General features: G+C 33.1%; 2 protein-coding genes and 1 pseudogene across 2 annotated transcripts; 2 read left to right on the top strand and 1 right to left on the bottom strand.

Moving 5' to 3' along the window:
• The first annotated feature begins 2,305 nt into the window (after positions 1-2,305).
• Positions 2,306-3,190, top strand: LOC117918108. The gene is made up of 2 exons (XM_034834632.1): positions 2,306-2,967; positions 3,103-3,190. Exons 1-2 carry the CDS (start codon positions 2,306-2,308, stop codon positions 3,188-3,190), a joined length of 750 nt encoding a protein of 249 aa, XP_034690523.1.
• A 5,544-nt stretch (positions 3,191-8,734) lies between these two features.
• LOC117918107 lies at positions 8,735-11,245 on the top strand (annotated as a pseudogene).
• A 6,594-nt stretch (positions 11,246-17,839) lies between these two features.
• LOC117918106 (ATP synthase subunit beta, chloroplastic-like) lies at positions 17,840-18,433 on the bottom strand. Its single transcript, XM_034834631.1, has one exon. It carries the CDS (start codon positions 18,431-18,433, stop codon positions 17,840-17,842), a length of 594 nt encoding a protein of 197 aa, XP_034690522.1.
• Between the last annotated feature and the right edge of the window lie 724 nt (positions 18,434-19,157).

The raw sequence follows: 19,157 nt of genomic DNA, 5'->3' as shown, positions 1-19,157 counted from the left end.
TTGGTTTACTCAATGTTAGTTTAAAATTTTATTTAAGTCTTTAGTTTTGATTTTTGATGATCCATGACTGTATATAATTTTTCTCGAAATTATCTATTGTTTATAATTCTTCATTAATCCATGTTAATCTTTTTTTTTTTTTTTTTTTTTTTTTAATTTTATTGAAATCTTTAGTTTTTTTTTTTTTTTTTTAATTTTATAATTTTTCTTGAAATAATCATTTGATGCTTATAAATCTTGATTAATCCATGCTAGTTAAAATTTTTATTTAAATCTTTAGTTTTAACTCTTGAATATCTTCGACTATATATAATTTTTCTCAAAACCATTTGTTGCTTATAACCTTGATTAATCCATGTTAATTTAAAATTTAATTTAAATCTTTAGTTTTGATTCTTGATGATCCATGACAATACAATATTTCTCAAAATCATTTGTTGTTTATAAATCCTAATTATCCATGTTAGTTAAATTTTTTATTTAAATCTTTAGTTTTGATTCTTGATGATCCTTGACTATTTATAATTTTTCTTGAAATCATTTGTTGCATATAGCTCCTAATTAATCCATGTTAGTTGAAAATTTTATTTAAATCTTCGGTTTTGATTATTGATGATCAATGACTATATATAGTTTTTCTCAAAATCAGTTGCTTATAATTTTTTATTAATCCATTTTAGCTGGAAATTTTATTTAAATCTTTAGTTTTTATTTTTGATGATCCATGACTACATAATTTTTCTTGAAATTATTTCTTGTTAATAATTCTTGATTAATCCATGTTAGTTAAAAATTGTATTTAAGTCTTTAGTTTCGGTTTTTGAAGAACCATGTCTGCATATAATTTTTCCAAAAACCATTTGTTATTTATGAAACATGATTAATCCATGTTAGTTTAAAATTTTATTTAAATCTTTAGTTTTGATTCTTGATGATCTATAACTATTTGTAATTATTCTCGGAATCAGTTGTTGCTTATAACTCTTGATTAATCCATGTTGTTTAAAAATTTTATTTAAATCTTCAGTTTTGATTCTTGGTAATCCACAATTGTATATAATTTTTCTCGAAATCATTTATTGCTTATAATTCTCTATTAATCCATGTAATTTAAATCTTTAGTTTTGATTTTTGATAATCCTTGATTGTGTATAACTTTTCTTTAAATCATTTGTTGCTTATAACTCTTGGTGAATCCTTGTTAGTTAAAACTTTTGTTTAAATCTTTAGTTTTGACTCTTGATGATCCATGGCTGCATATAATTTTTTTTTTTGGAAATCATTTGTTGCTTATAATTCTTGATTAATCCATTCTAGTGAAAAATTTTATTTAAATATTTAGTTTTGATTTTTTTATGATCCTTGACTATTTATAATTTGTCTTGAAATAGTCATTTGTTGCATATAACTCTTGAGTAATCCATGTTAGTTACAAATTTTATTTAAATCTTTAGTATTAAATCTTGATGATCCATGACCATATATAATTTGTCTTAAAATCATTTGTTGTTTATAATTCTTGATTAATCCATACTAGTTAAAAATTGTATTCAAGTAATTAGTTTTTATTCTTGATGATCCATGACTGTATGTAATTTTTCTCAAAATCATTTACTGTTTATAACTCTTGATTAATCCATGTTACTTGAAAATTTTATTTAAATCTTTAGTTTTGACCCTTCATGATCGACGACTGTATATAATTTTTCATGAAATCATCTGTTGCTTATAATTCTTCATTTATCCATTTCAGTTGAAAATTTTATTTAAACCTTTAGTTTTGATTCTTGATATCCCTAATAATGTTTTCTTTCAAGACTTTGATGACTACCTCTTGATTCACATTTTTTAAAGGGATGGCTTCCGCCCACTTGGTGAAATAATCAATCGCAACAAGTATAAATGTATGTTGCTTACTTGATGGCGGATAAATTTTGCCAATCAAGTCAACTGCCCATCCTCTGAATGGCCATGGTTTGACTAGGGGGTGTAAATAAGCAGCCGGGGCGCCTTTTGAATGGGTCCATGGATCTGGCAAGCCTCGACTAGATGTTTATCTTAATCATAGCAGCTTTATATCAAACTCGTACTCTAAATTCACGTTTAGTATAGTCTAAGTTTGAAAGCGGACAGTCCCGGAAAGACAGCCCTAACGACAGCAAGTATTGTATTAATAAGCTCCTAAATACTGTGCCCTTTGCCTTTTCCCGATTCCCGATGGAATCCTATCGGAAAAAGCAACTCAAATTTTTTATAGAGTGTGAGAAGAGAGAATAAAAAAGAAAGGAAGGTGGAGTGAGTGAACATGGCAACAGAAAACTTTGCTCAACCGGCAGTTCCAAGGTTTGATGGTTATTATGACCATTGGGCCATGTTAATGGAGAATTTTCTCCATTCAAAGGAGTATTGGAGCATAGTAGAGAATGGGATTCCTTCAATAGCCGGAGGATCAATGCCTACTCAAGCACAAAGAAATGAAGTTGAAGAGGCAAGGCTAAAGGATATGAAGATCAAGAACTACCTATTTCAATCGATTGATAGGACCATTATGGAGACAATTCTTGACAAGAGCACAGCAAAGAGTATATGGGATTCAATGAGGCAGAAGTATCTGGGCTCCACCAGAGTTAAACGAGCTCAACTACAAGCTCTTAGAAAAGAGTTTGAGATCCTACAGATGAAAGAGGGTGAGAAGGTTGATGAGTACTTTGCCAGAGTTTTGACTATTGCAAACAAGATGAAAGCACATGAAGAAATAATGGGGCAGAACGTGATTGTGGAGAAAATCTTGAGATCGATGACTTCCAAGTTTGACTATGTGGTATGCTCAATAGAAGAGTCCAATAATGTGGACACAATGACCATTGACGAGCTTCAAAGCAGCCTTTTGGTTCATGAACAGAGAATGAATTGTCATAGTGGAAATGCAAGGGATGAACAAGTTTTAAAGGTTTCGTATGGAGAAAGGTATGAAGGAAGAGGCAGAGGTCGAAGTTTTGTTTGAGGCCGCGGGAGAGGCAGAGGAAGATACTTTGCAAACAAGGCCACAGTGGAGTGTTTTAAATGCCATAAACTAGGGCACTTCCAATATGAATGCCTTAGTTGGGAGAAGAGTGCAAACTATGCTGAGTTCGATGAAGAAGAAGAGATGCTCCTCATGTCGTATGATGAAGTCAAAAACTTGAAATGAGAAGATGTGTGGTTTCTCGACTCGGGTTGCAGCAATCACATGTGTGGGAATAAGCAGTGGTTCTCTAACATTGATGAGGTTTTCAGGCACTCAGTGAAGCTCGACAATAATACAAGGATGGGAGTGATGGGCAAAGGCAACATCCGACACGAGATTAATGGCTCAACTTAGGTAGTCACTGATGTTTACTATGTTCCTGCTTTGAAGAATAATTTGCTGAGTATAGGCCAACTTCAAGAAAAGGGTTTAGCTATAATTATACAAAATGGGGAATGCAAGTTATACCACCCTAGAAGAGGATTGATTATGCAGACAAAGATGACAACAAATCAGATGTTTGTATTATTGGCTAATGTGGTGCTTGAGACCTCGACATGCCTGCAAACAGTCACATAAGATAATTCAAAGTTGTGGCACCGTAGGTTTGGGCATTTGAGTTACAAAGGGTTGAGGACTTTGCAACACAAAGAGATGGTGAAGGGTCTACCACTTCTCAGAGCGTCAACTATAGCTTGCAATGAATGCTTTGTGGGAAAGCAACACAGAAATGCTATTTCAAAGAAGAGTCGGTGGAGAGCTTCCCGAAAATTGCAGCTCGTTCATGCTGATATCTGCGGCCCTATTACTCCTGAATCCAACAGTAACAAAAGGTATATTATAACCTTTATCGATGATTTTAGTAGAAAGGTGTGGATATATTTTTTGGTTGCAAAGTTTGAAGCATTTACAATTTTCAAAAACTATAAGAGCTTGGTTGAGAAGGAGTTAGGTGCACTTATCTGTTGTTTACACACTGATAGAGGAGGAGAATTCACCTCCAATGAGTTTAATGAGTTTTGTAGAATCAATGGTATAAGCAGGTAGCTAACAACATCTTATACCCCACAACAAAATGGGGTAGCTGAACGCAAAAATCGAACTATCATGAATATGGTTTGGTGCATGCTTTGTGACAAACAAGTGCCAAAAGCATTCTGGCCAGAAGCTGCAAGATGGACAGTGCATGTTCTCAACAGGAGTCCGACATTAGTAGTGAAAGACAAGACCCCAGAAGAGATGTGGAGTGGAGTTAAACCCAAAGTGGACTACTTTAGGGTTTTTGGGTGCCTAGCTCATGTACATGTGCCAGTTCAGAAGAGAACAAAGCTGGATGACAAAAGTCTTCAGTGCGTCTTACTTGGAGTAAGTCATGAATCTAAAGCTTATCGGTTGTTTGATCCAACTACTAGAAGAATTATAGTGAGCAGAGATGTGAGTTTCGAAGAGGATAAAGGCTGGAATTGGGGGAGGACAGTTGAAGAAGTGAAGCGTGATATACTGGTCTGGGAAGATAGTGTTGAAGGTGAAGATGCTTTCTCTGAGAGTGAAGAAGAAGTTGTGGAAGGTATTGAAACAGTGGTTATAGATCAAGAAGCAGAAGCAACAACTCCAACATCAATTGAATCATCCAATGAAGTTGGTGTATAATTTTTCTTGAATTTATCATTTGTTGCTTATTATTCTTGATTAAACCATGTTAGTTAAAATTTTTATTTAAATCTTTAGTTTTGATTCTTGATGATCCATGACTGTATATAATTTTTCTCAAAATCATTTTCTCTATATAATTCTTGATTAATCTGTGTTAATTCAAAATTGTATTTAAGTCTTTAGTTTTGATTCTTCATGATCCACGACGTTATAATTTTTCTCGAAATCATTTGTTGTCATGTTAGTTTAAAATTTTATTTCAATCTTTAGTTTTGATTCTTGATTATCCATGACTGTATATAATTTTTCTTGAAGTCATTTCTTGCTTATAACTCTTGATTAATTCACGTTGTTAAATTTTTTTAATAAAATCTTTAGTTTTGGTACTTGATGTTCCACGACTATATAATTTTTCTTGGAATCATTTGTTGTTTATAACTCTTGATTAATCCATGTTTATTTAAAATTTTATTTAAATCTTTAACTTTGATTTTTGATGATCTATGACTATATAATTTATCTCGAAATCATTTTCTATTTATAACATTTGATTAATCCATGTTAGTTGAAAATTTTATTTAAGTCTTTAGTTTTGACTCTTGATGATCTACGACTATATATAATTTTTCACGATATCATTTGTTGCTTATAATTCTTGATTAATCCATGTTAGTTAAAAAATTTATTCACATCTTTAGTTTTGATTCTTGATGATCACTAACTATGTATAATTTTCTTAAAATAATCATTTGATGCTTATAATTCTTTATTAATTCATGTTAGTTAAAAATTTTATTTAAATATTTAGTTTTGAATCTTGACGATCCATGACTATAATTTTTCTCAAAATCATTTTTTTGTTTATAATTCTAGATTAATCCATGTTACTTATGAATTTTACTTAAATCTTTGGTTTTAATTCTTGATGATCCATGATTGTGTATAATTTTTTAAGTAATGATTTGCTGCTTATAATTCTTGATTAATCCATGTTAATTAAAAATTATATTCAAATTTTTAGTTTTAATTCTTGATAATTCCTGACGGTGTATAGTTTTTCTTGAAATAATCATTTGTTGCTTATAATTCTTGATTAATCCATGTTAGTTAAAAATTATATTTAAATCTTTAGTTTCGATTCTTGATGATCCATGACTATATGCTTTTTCTCAAAATCATTTGTTGTTTATAATTCTTGATTAATTCATGTTATTTAAAATTTTTATTTAAATCTTTTGTTGTTTATAATTCTTGATTATTCCATGTTAGTTAAAAATTTTATTATTGATTCTCGATGATGTATGATTAAATAATCATTTGTTGGTTATAAATCTTGATTAATCCATGTTATTTAAAAATTTTTATCTAAATCTTTAGCTTTGATTCTTGGTGATCCATGACAATATAATTTTTCTTGAAATCATTTGTTTTTTATTTTATTTTTATAATTCTTGATTAATCCATGTTATTTAAAATTTTTATTTAAATCTTTATTTTTGATTCTTGATGATGCTTGATTAAATAATCATTTGTTGGTTATAACTCTTGATTAATCCATGTTATTTAAAATTTTTATCTAAATCTTTAGCTTTGATTCTTGGTGATCCATGACAATATGATTTTTCTTGAAATCATTTGTTTTTTATAATCCTTGATTAATCCATGTTATTTAAAAAATTTATTTAAATCTTTAGTTTTGACTCTTGATGATGCATGACTATACATAATTTATCTCGAAATCATTTGTTGCTTATAATTCTTGATTAATCCGCGTTATGTAAAATTTTTATTGAAGTATTTAATTTTTATTCTTGGTGATCCATGACTATATATAATTTTTCTCAAAATCATTTGTTGCATTTGTTGCTTATAACTTCGGATTAATCCATGTTATTTAAAATTTTTATTTAAATCTTTAGTTTTGATTTGTGATCATTCATGACTGTATATAATTTTTCTTGAAATTATTTGTTTCCTATAACTCTTGATTAATCTATGTTATTGAAAATTTTTATTTAAATCTTTAGTTTTGATTCGTGATGATCCATGATTGTATGTACTTTTTCTTGAAATAATTTGTTTCTTATAATTCTTGATTAATGACTCAATTTAATTATTATTACAAACTAATTTACAAAATATTGTATACTTAGTAATAATCCATGATATTACTAATTTTTTCTTGAAATCATTTGTTGAAAAATTAAATTTTTCTTGAAATCATTTGTTTCCTATAACTCTTGATTTATTTAAATATTTAGTTTTGATTTGTGATGATCCATGATTGTATGTAATTTTTCCTCGAAATCATTTATTGCTTATAACTCTTGATTAATGATTCAATTTAATTATTATTGCAAACTAATTTACAAGATATTGTATACTTAGTAATAAAATTAAGCTTGGTTGTGTTTTCCCATTCCACAGGCGCGCCATTAGTTGGAGGAGACAAGCCTTCTCTATAGTCATCTTCTGCATATCTACACCAGTGCACTGAGAACGACAACTCATCAAAGCAACGCGCAGACCAGTTCTTGATACTGATAATCACCGCCATTATCATTCTCTGCAATTCATCACGATCATGACACACCGGCTGAGATTTGATCATTTTCGGTTCTATAATCAGATATCCAACTTTAGTTTTCACCATCCTCTCATATCCGTATCTGATCATCATTTATTTATTAATTTATTGTTTGAATCTTGATTTTTCGGAAAAGGTGCATCACATCGACATCAAAAACATATCCACAGCAGATTCACAGATTTGATCATCACGCATTTGGTTTAATGGGATTTTTTTTTAGCATTCTGAAGAGGATAGGAGAACGAGCTGTCTATTATTTTTCGGATCATCATCTACCAGCAGCTTTTGTATCTGGATGGTGACAGATCTTCATAAGCAAGGCTTCATTTGAGGATCATCATCTGAACATTCATCTTCAAGTGCATCAGCTTGATATCTGGACAAAAGGCGCACCATCTCCATCAGCACCTGGACAACAAGCCATCATCACTCACCAACAATTTCATTGACTTGATATCTGATTTTCTTCTCGCCAACAGATAGCACCAATTGGAGCCTCCATAACTGAAGCAGCGCATTAGTGGATTCCATCATGTACCAGCCCTTGAAGACCTCCATTATTGCAGCTCCGGATCGATCAGATTAAAGCACTGTCATCAATTGACCACATCATCAGTTCTCCCATCATTGGCGCATCATCATCAGTAATATTGGCGCAACCTAATAGCTATCTAAGGTGGTGTTTGTTTTTTTACTTAATTCTAAATAGAACCTTAATACTTAAAAGTATTAAATATTAGGTTGTTTGTTTTTGTAGTATTTTATTTCCATTAAGTATTAAAAAGTAAAAAAAAAACCATTATGTTATTTTTTCTATTTAGAAAAAGCTACATATTTTGGTTTTTTCTAATTAGTAAAAAGTTTATAATAAGTCATGAAAAAGTAAAAAAACAAATAACCTAAATTCTAAAACTAAATGATTTTCAGCAAAAAGCAAAAAAAACAAACACCACCTAAATTTCTCTATGATATCTTATAATTGTTCTTTTTAACAATTTTCTCTATGTTTCCAGTAAATTTAATTTTGCAATTGTGAGTTTTGTCATTCACAAACGGCTTTCAAAGGGCGTCATTCTGCTGAGTGGCTAATATTTCTTGCCTTTACATGGTTGTAAATGCTAGGTGATGAATTTAAAATTGCCTATTCAGATAAGTCAAAAAGTTCTTACTTCATGGTTTCTGTAACTTTCTTGGTTAATTGACTGAGAATATAAAGATATGGTAGTAAATCTTTCATCACGATCATTGTTTCTTATAAAAAAAAAAGAAAAAAAAAAGAAAAAAGAAATCGCAAAGAGTGATACGGTTTCTCTGTGCAGTTGATGTTCACAAACAAATGGTGTCACATCCAACAAAAAGATGCCATGGAATATGAGTCCAACTGAGGAATGGAGAGCTTAGCCTAAAATTAAAGAACACCACATGGTTTTTTATCTGTCAAGAACTTTGGAAGGAAATTGCATTCTTTTGTAGGTAGAGTTGCAATGGAAGGGAAAGTGGAGCATAAATTTGGCACGAAGCCCCACAAAGAAAATATTGAGTATGGAAAATTGTGCCGTGAAAGGACAAATAAATCTATGATTAAGAATAGACAAATTCAGGTAGCTCATCTCACTTGCATTTTTTTTTCTTTTGTTATTACTTTGGCCTTTTTTTGTTGCATATGATTATAATGGTCGATTTTTTTTTTCTCTCTTTTTAATTTATTCAAAAGGTGATTGATAATGACTGGAGTGCATATGAGGCCTATGCCCGGAATGGTTGGTCTGATTGCATCCAGTTCTAAGGTATTCAACTTCTGTCTTGGCACTATTCATGCATGCTACTTCAGTTAAAACATAAAACATGCTGCTAATTTGGAAATTCCCGAACTAGATCTGACTGGCCCACATGCTTCATGCTACCTAATTCAAGTGAACCCCCAGCTTAATAATTTGTATGTGTAACATAATATTTTAAGTAATCTTAAACCTATTAATCATTTTAATATGTAAGAGTGTTCTCAATTACTTATTTTTTATTTTTATTTTTCTATTTACTACCAAAATTGCCAAGACTATATCCTACGAAGAGCAACAAATATGTATTATTTATGGTCAACCATCTCTGGCAAGATAAGAAGAAAACTGCACCAGTTAAGGGATCTGACATCAAAAGAACTAGAAGGGATCGTGGGGAACTGGAAGATATTATGTTCAGGCTTTTTGAAAGGCAACCTAATTGGGCCTTAAAGCAGCTAGTCCAGGAGACGGACCAACCTGCAGGATGTCTTTTGATTGCTTCGGTATTGCAGAATTGTTCTAAGTTAATGGCTCTCCTTTGGAACGTGTCAGTTGCCTGTGATGAAATGTTTCATGAAAGTGCAATATATGTCAGGCTTTGTGGAGCCTAGTTTTATTTGATCCGGTTTGACGACCCGACCTGAATAATATTGCGTGGTTTTTTAATGGGAGATTTACCAAGGCTTAGTCTATGAGCGCTGTAGCTTGGGCCTATCGGCCCAAGCCTTTGCTCCATGGACAAGCCTCCTGGCTGTCCCCGGGAAAATTTTTTTGGACCCATTTAGCCCATTGTGGAACCGTTTTTCTATAATTAGGGTTTTTTAGTGTGGTGTTGTTGTTGTGTTTTATAGAGAGAAAATATTGTAGCCAAAAGTTTACTCTGTATTCTTCCCTAATAAGAGTGATATCCCTACAACTCCGTGAATGTAGACAAATTGCCGAACCACGTAAATACTGTCTTGTGCGTGTGATTGTTTTTCTTTTACGTGTATTTTCTCTATTTTTTTTTTGTTTCTCACAAGTTGAAAATTCGGCTTAATTCCCTTCAATATAAACATTGGCTGATCATTTGATAATTGTCTTCTTTAAGTGGTAAAATGGATTTGCCTGGGTGTTTTATAAACATTGGAATTGGCATATTATTCTGGCTTAATTACTTTTTTATAGGTTACCTTACATAAATATTCTTATCACCTGATGTTTGTATTAAAAATGACAATTACATGGCGTACTAGTATGCCCTTCTATACAAGCCATGTACTCTGGTGTGCCTTTTTCGATAGGCGTTGTTAATATGTCTTTTTGCTTGCTTATCACAAAAGAAGAAGCAATTTTTTTTTGAAATAGATACTCAATGAGCTCTGCGTGTACAATGAAAGAGGATCTAATGAAGGAACTTAGGAGCTTAAGCCAGAATATAAGAAATCTGCTGAGATACAGGTGCTGAATAAGTTCTCTTTCTATGATTGTATGTTCGATTGTCCAAGTCTAATAACACTTGATCAAGAAAGCTGGAGTTTTCTCCAAAGGGAGCACCTTGTTCTGTGAAATCCACAAGGTGTATTTACAGTCTGTCTTTGTTAAAGTTGAGTAAGAGCTATAGATCGACATACAAGGCATACAATTTCCTGAAGTTGTTTATGAAATACCTCTGTGTCTGGGAATATGGTCATATGAAGTTACTTGAAGAATGTTTATCATTTTGGTTTAGCTTGCATTAGAAATATTGATTATGTTTGTGTGCGGTATCACTAGTGTAAGAATAGATTTTATATTGATATATTTGTTAACCATTTAATTCAATGGAGAATTTCCAGTCTGCTTGCATAAATGAACTCTTGGTTTAGATGAAAGGAAAAAAAATTACTTGGTATTTGGTTTTAGATTATCTTGATAATTCTAAGAAATTCTATTGAGAATAATGTGTCACTGGTATATTGTACATTCAAGATAATGTCAACATATTGAACCGGTGGAATGTAAAGATTTTTGGAATTTCATGAAGATGAATTGATATATTGTTTAGTTGGTGGGTTGTGGTAATCATGCTCCAATCAATGGTCTTTGCTAAAGAAGCAATGGCTACTAGGTATACCATGAGGATATTCATACTTGTTTTTGGATCTGTAATTACGAGTTTTGCTATGAATTAATGCTTTTAACTTTTTGTTTCCTTGCTCAGACCTCTCACTCTTGAAACGCTTGGAATTGTGAGATAGTGAAATTGAAGCAATGGACTCTGTCATCTCTCAGGTTAGTAATCTGCCTCTGGTAACTACCTAATGTCATATGCTTGGACTCAAATTGCAATCTTAGCTCCTCAAATGCTTACGTTTAGTTTCATTTTTATTTTTATTTTTGTGCCTTTTTGATTTCTTAGATCGGGAAATAATTTATTTATTTATTTATTTTGGTCTGCATGTTTTGCAAAGTTTGTGTGTTGTAAAGCATTATTTCTCCTTCTTGCTTACAAGTACGTTCTCCCCCCTCCATTTATGATTATTTGCATGGAATTTAAATGCTTTTATCTTAGGTAGCTCTTTAACACAACAATTTGTTGTGAAAAACTAACACAAATAGTAATAAGGAGAAGACAATACACAAACAAATATAAAAACACATAATGATTTATGTGGTTTGGCCTCAAGTCTACATCCATAAGGGAAGAAGATGAAGAACTTATACTACTGTTCAAGGAGATACCAATCCGAAAACTTTCAAAATCCTTATGTCCCAATTACACCCAAAAAGGACTCTCTTTTTTTAATCAAAATATCTTTCATATTTTTCTCATTACATAAGAGTATTTTATAGTGCCTTGTGCGACTCAGAAAACACCATAAATGCCAGCGTTATCCAAAGTCTCCCGATGAAACTATAGAATCTGCTCCGTCCATTCTGGGAGGCCGACGATATAAGACGGAGATCTCCTAGTACGGAAGTGCCCGTCCCATTGAACTTGCCCGCTCATAATTCGGCTGAAGAGAGTGGGGAACCCAGTCCTATCCCAATGTCGTTGCTCGAGGTTCCAGCAAGTACACTTTGTCGTAACTGGTGGATTCATATGTATTCATCCTTTTTGCTTTCTTCCCCTTTCTTTGTGAAATTAAAATATGAAATAAAGATTCACACAAGAAAAGTGATCACAACAATCTCCCTTTAGGGTCTTTATTAAGATGGTGGTGGGTTACACACTCCTGGGAAGTCTCTCGGCTTTATCGTTAATTACATATACCAGAGAAGACATTTGATTCTAAGATCAGTGAGATCTTTACATTTTTAAACAGAAGAAAATGACACTACTATCTATCGTACTGTCTTGACTTTTTTCTCACAACTTACATTCTAAAATCAATTTCCTTTCTCACAACTTCTCCTTCTATTATCATTCTCTCAAAGGCCGGAGATTGGATTCAATAGAAGAGAAGCCCCCTACTGAACTTCTTCACTCAACTAGAAGCTTCGTTGCCCTGCCCCTACAGCTACAGTGAGCAACTATCGTATGAACACCGACTTTCTTCCTTCAGCTTGAAAGCGGATGATGCCTAAGAGGGAGTCCCGCTTTGCACGATGGATGTGAAGAAGTAGGCCATTATCTCGGCAATAATGAGTCAAGCTAGTATTTGCAATGAATCCCCCTATTAAGTAGTTATGCATTATGATAAGAACTCGGATCGCCCATGATGGGATTCCCCGATTTCCCGTCGTAGGGAGCACTCTTCTATAAAATAAACATATTCTCATGAAAAAACCTCATAATAAATCTTTTATAATAATCGAAAAATACTTTATAAGAACATATATATATAGGAAAATATCAAGGACTTATAAATTGACTCAAAAGTGAATTTAGGATACCTTCCAACCCAAGTTTCCTAGATAGGAATGGGAGTCTAGTTTGTGATTATGGCTTATACTGGAAGGTAGAAAAATATTTCAATCATGTTCCATCTCTTTCCAAAATCTAAATTTTTTTGTGAGATTTGTGCATTGTTCATGTGTACACACTTTATAGAGCAAAGGTTTCTCCATTTAAATTGATCTTCAATTTCTTTCTTCTTAACCGTTCATATGGACTAGACATATGCATCAATTTATGTTATGCAAGAACATATATGATTAGTCAAAACATGCCTAGCTAGATATCAAATTGGATAAGCATGAAATATCATATGTTTAATAATTTGTCCTAGGTTTTAAGCCTTAAATTCCCATGCATTTCTATTTATTGATAAAAACAAAAACAAAAACATGTGAACAACAATTGGATTAATGAAAAAATAAAACCAGACATTAAGATTTTCACTTCATACAACTCTTTGAGGGCACCAAATAAATGTAGGGACCAGGACAATATTATGTTTATTTATTAGTTTCTTTTGATATATTTGTAGGTTAGAGTCAAAATTTATTGAAAGGTCCTGAATTAGATTGAGAGAATTTTTATTTGTGATAATCTATGACAACATATATCAATAATAAAATAAAAAAAGGTACTTCCATATATATATCTCACCCTTTAACGGGTAATAACTTGGTTCTTCAAGTACTTGTAGTAGTATTAATAGATATTTCAACTTTAATTTTTTCATTGGAAAAAAGAATTAGACATTGTATTAGTCTATCCATCTAACAATAATTTTATCTCTATAAATGGGGGATATAAGCAAAAAAGAATAGTAAAATATATTTTTTATTGAAATTGCATTTTTTTTCCTTATAAAAAAAAGGGAAAAGGGCTTTAAAATAAAGTAAAAGGTTATTTTCTGATAGCTATTTTTTAATTAGATAATAGGAGTATACTTTCGTTGGGATCATGTAAACCGTTGCTTGAAGCCTTGATTAGTATTGAGTAATTTATATGCTTTTAACCGAATTTGATATTATACCTACATGTATGCCAATTAGCACATATGGAAGAATTAATGCACAAGGATTGGATTAAGGCCACTCTACTCAAACCATTTGTTCTTGTCCTAGTGAAAAGTGAAGGAAAATTGTCTTAATGATTTATTTATTTGATAGGCAAAGAAACATGTATAAATAAGCACCTAACAAAAGAGGGAGGGTACAAACTCAAGCATATAGATAGTGTAGAAAATGCTAAGTAATATCATTGCTAAGCAAACCAATCCCATACCCTCTACCCTTGCTAAGCTATCATGGAACATGAAGAAGAAGGCCCAATGGTTTTGGTTGTAAAGGAAGAAGGTGAGGAGCTGTGGAATGATCCAAAGGGAGTTTCCTTCTTTGAAAGATGGCCAACTAGTGAACTGGAAGCCTTTGACAACTTCTTGGTAATGCCGACCAAGGGGTTTGAGCTAGAGATCATGGCCTTTTTTAAAAAGATGGATGCTATAAAGGGGACGAAGGCTCAAGGAAATTTAAAGAGAAAGAAGAAAATATGCTTTTCAAAGTTCAAAAGAGAGCAAAAATATTGGAATGCTAAAAAATTTAGATGGCGTGAAGGAAGTTTATTAAGGCTTCTTAAAGGGTTGATATAGTTTGTCTTCATGAAACAAAAAGTCAATTTAGTGGAAATTTAATCCACCAATTTATTTTATTCTATGTATATGTGTGTGTGTGTGTTTTGGTGTGTCAATGTGGGTGTTGTTGGGTGGGTGGGATATCCCCTTTGTTTTCTTCTTTTCTTTTAATGTCAAAGCATGGGCTTAGCTATGTTGTTTTCATTTCTTGTATGATTGACTAAACTTGAGAGCTTAAATTTGACCTTCACATTAGTAATTGATAGTAGTTTAAAACAATTATGTTGATTGACATCCCTTAAATTGCTAAATCTGGATGCTCGCCAAATCACGGATGCTAGGCTTGCAGCTATCACTAGTAAACATTTTCAGACTTTTAGTTATCACTGTTTAGATGTAAACATTTGCTTTATACGACTTCTTTTGTGGAATCATCTGTATGATTATGCTTTTCATTCTAAACTCTTGAGGATGGTTGTTTTTAGGGTTGTAGCTTCTTCAATAGCCTCTTCAAGATTTTATGATTATGCCTACGTGTGGAGGGCTTTTCTTCTCGAAATAATCATTTGTTGTTTATAATTCTTGATTAATCCATGTTAGTTAAAAATTTTATTTAAGTCTTTAGTTTTGATTCTTGATGATTCATGATTGTAAATAATTTTTCTTGAAATCATTTGTCGTTTCTTTATTAATCCATGTTATTTGAAAATTTTATTGAAGTATTTGGTTTTCTTCTTGATGATCCATGATTGTATATAATTTTTCTCGGAATCATTTTTTGCTTATAACTCTTTATTAATCCCTATTATTTAAAACTTTTATGTAAATCTTTAGTTTTGATTCTTGATGATCTGTGGTTGTATATAATTTTTCTTGATATCATTTGTTGCTTATAACTCTTGATTATTCCATGTTACTTAAAAATGTTATGTGTAATTCAACAAAGGTATTTGAAGAAAATTAATATCAATATATTAGAGGAATAATACACATATATATACAATTGAGAGTCTTAAATTAGGAAGGTATTATCCCAAATAATCAGCCTACAAGAAAGGAAACAACTTAATTATGGCAAGTACAGATATATACAACTAACACTCTTCCTCAAGCTGGAGTATAGATGTTGATCATGCCCAGCTTGTTACAAAAGTACTCAACTCGAGTTCCATTTAGAGCTCTTGTAAAAATATCCTCAAGTTTCTCTCCAGTCTTCACATAGCCAGTAGAGACTAGATTTTCCTCAATCTTTTCACGAATGAAGTGATAATCGACCTCAATGTGTTTGGTTCTTTCATGATAGACTAGGTTCGCAGCAATATGAAGAGCGGCTTGATTGTCAGACCAAAGCTTCACTGGGATTGTGCACTTCATTCCCACTTCACATAAGAGTTGATGTATCCATATGATTTCACAAGTAGCCTGTGCCATGGCCCTATACTCAGATTCTGCACTCGAACGGGATACAACACTTTGCTTCTTACTTTTCCAAGCCACTAGATTCCCACCAAAGAACACACACTAACCTGTAGTGGATCTTCTATCAAACTTAGTACCTGCCCAATCCGCGTCAGAAAAACACTCAATGCAAGTGTGTCCCTGACTACTGTATAAAATGCCTAGACCAGAAGCCCTCTTCAGATAGCACAAAATATGCTCTAAAGCTGCCCAATGCTTTACTGTAGGCGTAGATGTGACTGACTAACAACACTTACTGCATATGCAATATCTGGTCGCATCACAGTGAGATAATTCAGCTTCCCAACCATCCTCCGATACCTCTCAAGGTGGTAGAAGGGATCTCCATCATCTGGCATAAGCTATACATTAGGAACCATCGGGGTAGTACATGGCTTTGCTTCTATCTTACCAGTCTCTTCAAGCAGATGAAGCACATACTTCCTCTATGATAAGAACATTCTTTTCTTGCTCCTTAATACTTTTATTCCTAGGAAATACTTCAGTTCACCCAAGTCCTTTGTATGAAACCTGGAATGCATGAATGCCTTAAGATCAGAGATTCTATATGATCATTTCCTATAATAACTATATCATCGACATAAACCACAAGAAGTATGATACCAGCAGCTGATTTCTTGTAGAAAACGTAATGATCTTTCTTGCTTTTGTTCATGCCAAATGCTTGAATCTCCTTACTAAATTTTCCAAACCAAGCACAGGGACTCTGCTTCAATCCATAGAGAGCTTTTTTCAGACAACAAACCTTCCATACTCCCCTAAGCAGCAAACCTAGGAGGTTGCTCCATATAGACTTCTTCTTCTAGATCACCATGAAGAAAAGCATTCTTGATGTCTAACTGATGTATCATCCACTGTTGGGAAGCAGTAATAGAAATAAATAGTCGAACTAAATTCAGTTTGGCAACTGGAGAGAAAGTATCAGAATAGTCTACTCCATATGTTTGAGCATATCCTCTAGCTACAAGCCTAGCTTTCAGTCTTATCACAGAGCCATCAGGATTAACTTTTATCGCAAAGACCCACTTGCAGCCAACAACTTTCTTTCCTTGAGGCAAATTAACAAGTTTCCATGTATGATTGTCCTCCAATGCACGGATTTCTTCAAGCATGGCATTCTTCCAACCAGGATGATCCAGGGCCTTTGTAATAGTTTTAGGTGCTGAAATAGAACTATAAAGGCTAAAAAAACACTCGAGGAAGATGACAGGTGATCATAAGACACAAAGTTAGCAGTGGAATAGGTAGATTTGCATTGTTGTTTACCTTTTTGAAGGCTAATGGGAAGGTTGAGATCACTGAAGGATCAGATGACAAAGGAGCTGGTGCAGGACATGTATCTATTATCACTGGGCGCCGATAGTACACCTGTACAATTGGTGGTTTGACTAGAGCAGGAGGAACATCAACAACAGTACCCAAATGAGCAAGAGACACATCAGAATCAACCATACTTGATTGCCCAACAGTTGGTTTTGAATTAACCACTTGATACACAAGCCATTCTTCATCCTCCCCCTCACTTGCAGAACTTGTGGGTGAAGAGAAAAGGATGTGTCTTCTGAAAACACAACATCTATTGATACTAGATACTTATTGAGATTAGTCGAGAAACATCTATAGCCCTTTTGCAGTCTTGAGTACCCTAAGAAAACACACCTTTAACGCCTTAGGATCAAGTTTAATAACAGAAGGCTTGTATCTTAACATAGAATGTACATCCAAAAATTATTGGTTCAATTGGAAAGAGTGATTTCTGTGGATCTATTACTTTGTACGGAATATCACCTTTAAGCACTATAGTGGGCATACGGTTGATCAGAAACAAGTTGTGGAAACTCCATCAACCCAAAATTGTTTCGGAACCTTCATTTGAAACATGAGTGCACGAGCCACAAAGGAAGGCATTCTGTCCAATAAGGCAGATACTTTCGGATCTTGCTTGGACGAAACGGAAGATATTGTCGATAAATAGAAGTACGTCTTGTTCATTAACATCTCGGAAATATTCCGCCATAGTTAGGGCAGTCAAACCAACTCTCATACGAGCTCCCGGCGGTTCATTCATCTGACCGTAGACTAGAGCCACTTTTGATTCTGAAATATTTTTTTCATTAATCACTCCAGATTCTTTCATTTCCATGTAAAGATCATTTCCTTCACGAGTACGTTCACCTACTCCGCCAAATACAGATACACCCCCATGAGCTTTGGCAATGTTGTTGATCAATTCCATAATGAGTACTGTTTTACCCACTCCAGCTCCCCCAAATAGTCCAATTTTTCCTCCACGGGGATAAGGAGCTAAAAGATCCACTACTTTAATTCCTGTTTCAAAATGGAGTTCAAATAAATGCCTGTTTTTTCTTTCAGCAACCCCATTTTGAGAAGGAGTATCAACACAAGATGTTTGATGAAGAATACCATTGTGACTCATGTAGTCTGAAATGAGTTAGACCATATTCTTTTCCATTATCACTTCTTAATATTTTCATAGACACATCATATTGGGTTTTAATCTCAGTAGAGAATGCACAAAAATGTGAAAATACTTTTGAACAATTCTTCATAAAATAAATCCAAGTCATTCGAGAAAAATCATCCACAAAGGTAAAAAATATCGAATGTACTAACTCAAACAAGACTCATCCCGTTTATTAATCCTTGGGCCTAAGAACTACGATGATGCTTCGCAAATGACACGACTCGCAATCTAATGAAGGTAAATTATCAAACCGAGGACATAATTTCTTCAACACCGGTAGAGAAGGATGTCCTAATCGACAATGAGCTTCAACAAGAGAGGCAGTACTGACACAACAATTGGTCGAGGTACCCACTCATCAAGAATATAGAGCCCATCAGATACATGTCCTTTACCAAATGTCTGTTTCGTCATAAGATCTTGAAACACACAATGATCAGGGAAAAATGAGACACTACAATTCAGATTTTTGGTAAGTTTACTGATAGAGATTAAGTTAAAGGCCAAATTTGGTAAGTTTAACACAAAAGATAAAGTAATAGAAGATGTTGGTTTCACAATCCCAGACCGTTTAATCTCATAGGTGGAACCATTAGCAATAGTAACAGGAGGAGCCAAATGTGTTCTGAAGGTAGGGAAAGTTTTATGATTACTATCATATGATCTGTGGCACCTG

The sequence above is a fragment of the Vitis riparia genome, chromosome 7 (genome assembly GCF_004353265.1).
Source record: "Vitis riparia cultivar Riparia Gloire de Montpellier isolate 1030 chromosome 7, EGFV_Vit.rip_1.0, whole genome shotgun sequence".
NCBI classification, from domain to species: domain Eukaryota; kingdom Viridiplantae; phylum Streptophyta; class Magnoliopsida; order Vitales; family Vitaceae; genus Vitis; species Vitis riparia.
Note: the sequence above shows the minus strand (reverse complement) of the source record. Positions and strands in the feature narration are given on the sequence as shown.